The sequence below is a fragment of the Desmodus rotundus genome, chromosome 5, assembly GCF_022682495.2.
Source record: "Desmodus rotundus isolate HL8 chromosome 5, HLdesRot8A.1, whole genome shotgun sequence".
Taxonomy (NCBI): Eukaryota; Metazoa; Chordata; class Mammalia; order Chiroptera; family Phyllostomidae; genus Desmodus; species Desmodus rotundus.
In genome coordinates, this window is record NC_071391.1 from 78,582,766 (window position 1) to 78,590,816 (window position 8,051).

Sequence of the window (8,051 nt, forward strand, 5' to 3'; positions counted from 1 at the left end):
ACTTTTTAAAAAATCAAGTGCTTATACTTGTATATAAGGGTTTCTGGTACCAAGAATTAACCAATCAGACTGAACCTTATTATGTGACACGACCAGTAAAGACGTAACTCTATCAGATGACCTATATATTTATAGTTCAAGACAGGGCGTTCACACCAGACTGCTGTTGTTGTGTTGGGCATTGTCATTTTTTAATTTGTCAGTCTAAGGAAAAGAGGTCAGTGACCCTGACGAAAGAGTCAGATATTTGCATGTTTTAAAAATTCTTGGGGCACACGGGTGCACACCGGTTGGAAACTGCTGTCTTAGTGTTGCAGTCATTTGGGTAGATGTTGGATAGAGAATGAAATACATCGAAAGACCTTTTTGGTTTTGTTTTCCTTAAAACAATTTAGTATATTAATTCTCTTTCATTTTTATTTCTTCTTTTAGGAAGCTATCATACAAATAATGAAGATGAGGAAGAAAATTAGTAATGCTCAGCTGCAGACTGAATTAGTAGAAATTTTGAAAAACATGTTCTTGCCACAAAAGAAAATGATAAAAGAGCAAATAGAATGGCTAATAGAGCACAAATATATCAGAAGAGATGAATCTGATATCAACACTTTCATATATATGGCATAATTTCGAATATCATGGACAATAATAAGAACCCGAATTTTGGAGTGCTTGGGCAGAAAGTTGTAACAGTTTGTGCTGGGGGAAGGTTTATTTGGACTTGGATTACATAAATATTAAAATCTCTGCCTTACCTAACAAAACAACTCTGTTTTGCCAATCACATTAGTTAGCATGACGGCATCCCCTTCATGTTACACACTCTTTAACAGCATGCTGTTTTGTGGAGTCACTTGCATTCATGAAGAGCCCTTTACGAACTTTGGAAAGTAAAATTTGACTTATGCCCACCAGAAGAAATACAGTTGGGAAGGGTGAGGGCGGGGCTCTTACCGCCTTTTGTCCTCCTTTTCCTCTCTCACAAAAACGACCTTGCACCAGGAAGGACCTTCACACATTTGTGCACTGACAAATGCTGTTGTGCTTTGTATTTACGATGCAATTAAAGCCAGAAATAGCACTCTTGGTTTCTCTTGATCAAAAGAGTGAGCTGGTCTACCCAGCATTGGGAGAGGGCAGGTGTGGGTGAGAAGATAAGTGTTAGTTAAGTATCAAGTTATCTGTTCAAACACAGCTTCAGCATAACAACTGGATTTTAATGGTGGCCGAAAAATGGTGTTAAGTTTTTCCAACTCATAGATACTGGCTTGCTTTAATCAGGAGACTGTTGTTTTAGTTGTTTGTTGTTAAATGATAAGAAGTATTTTTTATCTTACATGGTTGGAGAGCTTGTTTGGAAAAAGTGAACCTTATAGTAATGGTTTCTTCAATTTTCTTAAAAAATATATGGAGACAGGTAGGTCATTTTGATTGCAGACTCAAAATAGCGAAATTAGGTGTACTTACTAATACACTACATACATAAAACAAATATTAGGTATACATATAATATATGTATAATATATGGTATAACATATGTATACCTAATATTTGTTATGCCATATTCAAATTTATTAAAAACAAGGCAGAATCTCCTGCTCTCCTGTAATACAGTTATGTAACTGATCCCTTAATTTGTAGCATAGAAATATTTTGGTATTTTAAAGTCTCTTGGTTAGGGATTTGTAGCCTCAGGTTTCTGGAAAGGAAGACATTCTCTTTTTAAAAGTAATAAGTATTAGTCATTTAGGATGAGAAAAACCACAACATAGGAAAGACCTAAAAAGCATAAGCAAAATTGTTGCAATCTTAATATGAGCAGTAAACTTGCCAAATATATGTACATATATATTTATATATTTTAAAAATAAACATTTTTAAACATTCAGAAGGCAATTCTTACCTTGTTCCTTTTAGTCAATCCAAAGTAGCAACTTATTAGTTGCTGGTAACTGAATATCCAGAGTAGTAAAGAGTTTCAGATTTAACATGAACAACTTAAAAGAGAAAAACATATTCCCCATTGGGAAAGTGTGGTGCAACGGATTTTTATTCATTATGGTACATGTTTCAGATTTTCTTGGACCTTATTGCATATCTTGTTTGATATTGAGTAAAATTTCTAACGTATGGTTTGGAAGAGACTAGGAAATGGGGTGCGGGAGCACTGACAGGCGTCCAGCGTCACTGCAGAGTGCTTTCAAGAGCACTTCCTGGAATCTGCCCAGGCCCAGCAGGCTCTGTGAGCTGCCTGGTGAAAGGAAGGAAAGCAAACTTAAACACTTAAGGTTTTGTTGGTTATAGTCAAATGCCTGTCTTGAAACTGATAAGAAATTGGAATTTTGTTTCTAATTTGAAATCTTACACTTGAGCTCTAAGGTAGCATATGTAAATTATTAGACCAAGTATATTGTGAAGACTTAAATTTGTGCTCCCCTTTTTCTCTAATTAAATGACTGCTAACGATGGAGAAATTTTTTACAAATTGTTAATAATTGTGGTCCTCATGCTTAAGAAATAGTTTGCTATTGGCATATTTGCTTATCCAATATAAGAATGCCAAAGGAAAAAAGAATGGAAGGAAATGTTACAGGCTATTTTTTAAAGTTTCAGATTTGTTGTTTTAAATCATAATTGTTCTCAGAACTTTTGTGGAATTTCTAAAGAAAGAAATTTAAGAGTGAAAGCCATGATGTTTTGATTTAATAAAGGCAAATTTAATGCAAAAGTGGGTAACTCATAGAAAACTTTTCTATTAAATTTTATAAATTTTTAAGTAGCTAATTATGTCCTAATCGTATTTTTGGGGAACATAACAGCAGTAAATACTGTAGGTTCACAGTTTTCATAATTTTTTTGTTATATACACAGATGTTTAACTACTTTTTGGTGTATATGAAAACCATTCAGTTGACAAGGTGCCTATACCATTATTGAATTTCCTTTAAATATGTTTTGACGATAGGTTTGCTAATTTAAATAAAAAGAATCTGAAAAAAAAAGCTTACCAGCAATTTGCTAAAGACAGAATCACAGTTAGTATTCTTTATCAGGTTCCTTTTTTATAACGTGCACTTAAAATTAGTGCTATCTGAGCAGGAATGAAACCTGACCTAGTTACGGGGAAAAAATGTACACCTTTTTTTCCTCACGAGTAGTATGGCAATAGGACTCTTCACAGGTTAATTTAAGTTTTGAACATTTGTCTTCTAATTTAAAGCTGGAGTCATCTCCAGAATGTTAACCTTTATTGCCATCTCATTGCCAGAGTAAATAGAATGAAAGTAAATTTACAAAGTAAAAATATAGAACAATTTTAATGCTTACAGTTAGATAAATATTAGACCATTAGGTTCCAATGATTTAATGAGGATCTTGAAATAAATTCTGAAGTCTTCCAATTTTTACATTTATTGGAGGGTGTCTCTGCATTCTGTCAGCCTGCTTATTTAAGTCTTTACTTTGTGCATAAATGTCAAAATTTCAAAAAATGGAATGTTAACTTTTTTGTTTTTACTTCCTATTAAATTTAATACGGAATATGACTGGGGTAGTTTAAAAGCATTATGTATTATTTGCAGGAGGATTTCATTAGCCCACAAAGGGCAAATTTTAAAAATTCAATTTGGGTGAAAGATTTGCTAATTTTCCAGAAAGATTTGCTATCTTAAACTCAAGGTGGTTTTTCTGTTTTCATGTAAATGACTGGAATGCTATCTTACATACTCTCCCAAAGTCATGTTTGTGAGTTAAACATTACATGAGAACTTTCCGGTCATCTACACTATATATGTCTTCTGGAGTGTTGAACAAATTTGAGTTCCTAAGTTGTTATCTATCCTCGGATGGTATATACGATTTTGAATGTGTGCCACTACATACTGAGATGATAATGCTGTACAATTTTAAATAGTAGCAGTTTCTGTATGCAGTAGGCTGAAATATTTTGATGAACTGCTTAATTTTTGAATTTTATTTTTAAGTTGTATAATTTATTTTCTTGCAAAATAAAAATGTAATATAAAAGCTTCCACCTACCCAGAAAATGTTGATGTTCTACTGTAAAATAGTTTCTAAGAGTTTAATTAAAATTTTTGTAATAGGCATATTTATATAGTTCATGGCAAAATAGTAAATCTCAGCCAGCCTTTGGAATCAGAAATGTGAAAAGTAACACATTTATTTTTCTTGGATTTCAAAGTCTAGTTCAAAATGAAAGCTGTCAGGAAATGTAGCTTTGCCATTGATTTCAGCAGATGCCTCTCGTGCGGAGAAGAGGTCAAAAATTCCACACCTGAAAGGGATTAGTACATTCATTCATCAGTTTGGATAGGCCTTGTCCTAACTAAAATTTAAATTTCATATTAGATGCAAGTTAAAAATATAAATTATTCCATGTTTGGTATGTATTTGAAAACTTGTAAAATTTTGTTTTGAAGCTAGAGATAGTAATAAGGTTAGTAAGAAGGAAGGAAGGAAGGAAAGAAGGAAGGAAGGGAGGGAGGGAGGGAGTGGGTTTAGGAATACCTCTTTACACGTTTCTTTTCCTGTGACTGTAATTTTTTTCTTCTGCTTTATATTAGCCCCTCCGTTCCAACAGAAGACTTTGCTTTGAGAAAACAAGCAGGGGGAAAAAAAAAAAAAAAAACAGGGCCTTGGGCACAAACTCATAACTTGCCATCTCTCTGCCTCTAAACTTTACGTCTTACAGTGTGTATCTTCATCTGCCTCCCTGTCTCAGAGGAGATACCTCACTTCTTACTCAAGGCTAACTATTTTACCTCTTCACTGAGTCCCTTCTGCCTCCTGTGTTTTACTCTAAAAATATCTACATTTCCTGTATTTTCCAGACACACTTCTTTTGGTTACTTCCTTCTTAACCTACAACAGGGGTTCTCAAAGTTTTGATCTACAGACCAGCAGCATTATCATCACTTGAGAACTTGCTGGAAATACAAGTTCTTGAGCCCTGCTTCAGGCCTCCTGGTTCAGAACTCTCCAGGCAGGGCCCTGCAATCTGAATTTTAATAACCCCTCCAGGTGATGCCGATACACACTGGCTTACAAACATAATCAAGTATCCACCATCCTTAAAAAAAAATTCCTTCCTCTGCCCTGATCACACTATGTATGACCTTATTTTCCCCTTTCCTCTCCTCTTTGCTAAACATCTTAAAAGTAGTCCATAGTCTGATTGTCTCTCTTCTGCTTGGTACTCAGGGATTCATGTTCCCATTGGTCCTCTTGCTAAGGTTACCGGCAGACGCCCTGTTGCTTAGTCACAAGTTTATTTTCAGCCTTCCTCTTGCTTAATCTCCTTGCAGCATTTGCACCTTGAACACTCCTAGTTACTGAATTTGTTTCATCCCTTAGCTTCAAAGATGCCATTCCCTCCTGGTCTCACACTTCTCTCAGCTTTCTCTGCCTGGTCGTCTGTCCGCTTTCTCACTGCACACCTCAGGGTTTCATCTCGGTTCTCTACTGTCACTGAGCTGCTGCCTCTTCCTGGGTGACTGCATCTCTCTCTCTGGCTTCAATCACTATCTGCATGTTGATCCTCCAGACCGTCTCCAGCCCAACTTTCACTCCTAAGATAAACGTTTCCAGAAATTTCTTGAACAAGACATCTTTCACAAACTTGCTCTACTTAACAACCATCTCAATCTCCCAGGTTAAGAATTTTGATATAATCTCTGTTGCTCCCCTCCCCATACCACATAATTCCACTTCTGTATTATCTCTAGAATCCAACCTTAGTTTACCTTCTACTGTGTTCACTGAATAAAAAAGAACAATTTATACTGTGCTTATACCATCTGAGGTAAGGACTAGGTGCTGTGTTGCTTCTTGGCCTGCAGTTTGAAGTGGACTCAATGTACGGAATGGTAAGCTGTGGTCAGTAAGAATACATTTGCTTTAAATCAGGCGTTTCTGGACTGCTAACCTATCCCCAGTTTTTCCCTTAATTGAGCCAGTACCTCAGTGTCTGAGGCCTGATAGGTCGGATGTGACGTGGATTATTCCCTTTAACCTGTGGCTGAGGGAATGTCCCAAATCTAAAGCATAAAAGCAGGGATTTGCAACATTTAAAAATTTCTCACACATTGTAGTGCAGTTCCTTGCTCAATTAGGGGCCCACTATTTGTAAAATTGAAATCATAGGCTTGGGAACCACTCTTGACAAAACCATATCCTCTAAAGGTGGAGGAGCATGTAACAAGGCCAAACATCATCCTCTGGACAAGTAGGACTTCTGTCTTATACTCATTAAGAACATCCTAAGGTATCTTCTTTTGTATCTTGTCTACATCCCAAGATAAATCATGAAAGTTACTTTCAGGAGCTGTGTACTATTGTTTGTGTATCTTCCTATTATAATTATTTTCTTAGATACATGATGTCAAATGACAAAATAAAACAATTTAGTAACAAGTTTGATGTTCTTCATTCAAGGGAAAACAATTCATGGATTGGAGGAGAGCAGTACCTCACAAGCATGCTTCCCGGGGGTTTTGGGCAAGAGGGAGTTTTAAAGAGTGTTAGCAGCACAGCAACGTGGGAACAAGGAATGATTGGCTAGGAGGTCAGGGATTTCCTTACAAAGCTAGCAGGTCAAACAGAATAAGGAAAGAGTATTTGACTTGAATTAATTGACTAAGGTTACCTATCTGTCCTTACTTAGAACAAGAAAATCAGGACAGTTGGGGATTGGCTGGCTGGACATACTGTGTTTCTGGTTAAGAGGAGCATTGACAGGCACATAAAAGTTACCTAAGTTTCTGTTCGCTGACTTGGCACTCTGGGCAGGAGTGGCCCCATCTTGGACCTGGAGATTCATTTCCACATGGGGTACAAACATTTCCATATGCCTAGTAAATGTGCTCTCTTCAAATTTTGTACTTCGTAGGATTTCAGGGTAGATGTTTTATGGGGCATATACAGTCGATGGGAAACATAAGGAAATGGCATGTGTAATTTGACCCAGGATGAGTATTAATTTCCTATGTATGGCTGCTATAACAAGTGCCACAAAGTGGGTGGCTAAAACAACATAAATTCCCTGTCTCACAGTCTGAAATCCCAGGTGCTGGCAGCATTGGTTCCTCCTGTAAGTTCTAGAGAGAACCCGTTCCTTCTCCTTCCCAGCTTCTGGTGGTGCCAGAAGACCTTGGCCTTTGTTTTGTAGACGCATCACTCCAGTCTCCTAACTCCACACGGCTCTCTTCCTGTGTGTCTGTTTCTTTTACTGAAAGGACACCAGTCATTAGTCCTGGCTGGTGTGTCTCTGGGCTGAGCATTGTCCTGCAAGTCTCTGGTTTGATTCTCGGTCAGGGCCCATGCCTGGGTTGCTGGCCAGGTCCCCTGTGGGGGGCATATGAGAAACGACTGATGGATGTTTCTCTCTCTTTCTCCTTTCCTCTTTCTCTAAAAATAAATAAAATATATTTTTTAAAAAGGACACTAGTCATTGAATTTGAGGTCATATTCTAGTATGACCTCAACTTGCTTTTCTCTGCAAAGACCCTAGATAAAGGCACATTCCCAGGTATGAGGGTGAGGCTTTGGGGGATACTATCCAACCTAGTACAAGGAGTTATTCCAATGGACTAACTATGACAAGTTACTTGTCATAGAAGTTAATCGGAAGTGAATAGCAAGCATCCTTGTATTATGAATCTAATGCCCACATTTTTTAAAATAAATTTTTCTTAATTTTTTTAATTTTTCAATTTGTTTCCTGATTTCTAAAGCTAATTTCTAGAAAACCACTCTGGGGCTTATGAATACAGTATGGGCCTTTACCGAGAGGAAGATTCCTAGAGCAGGGATGATAACGCAAAGCTACAAATTCAGATAAGCAAAAACGTTTTTAATTCTCTCTTGACTTAATTTTTTTTTATGCCAACACTCTGTTTCTATTTCATGGAAGAAATTTTAATTTAGTCATTTTCATTTAAACTCAAATTCAATTATCTTTTCATAAGTTTTAGGGTTACGTTCTGTCCCTTTCAGGAGTGTTTCCTTCCCACTGCCGTCCTAGGCTTTCCTGT

General features: G+C 36.7%; 1 protein-coding gene across 1 annotated transcript in view; it reads left to right on the plus strand.

Annotated features, from left to right (window-relative positions):
- The window catches only part of CUL5 (cullin 5), a 102,615-nt gene extending 98,135 nt beyond the window's left edge, over nt 1-4,480 (plus strand). Inside the window, exon 19 of the mRNA XM_024570721.3 lies at nt 433-4,480. Coding sequence (XP_024426489.1) covers nt 433-627 — 195 coding nt within the window. The 3' untranslated portion in view covers nt 628-4,480. The remainder of the gene's footprint in view (nt 1-432) is intronic.
- Nucleotides 4,481-8,051: the final 3,571 nt, after the last annotated feature.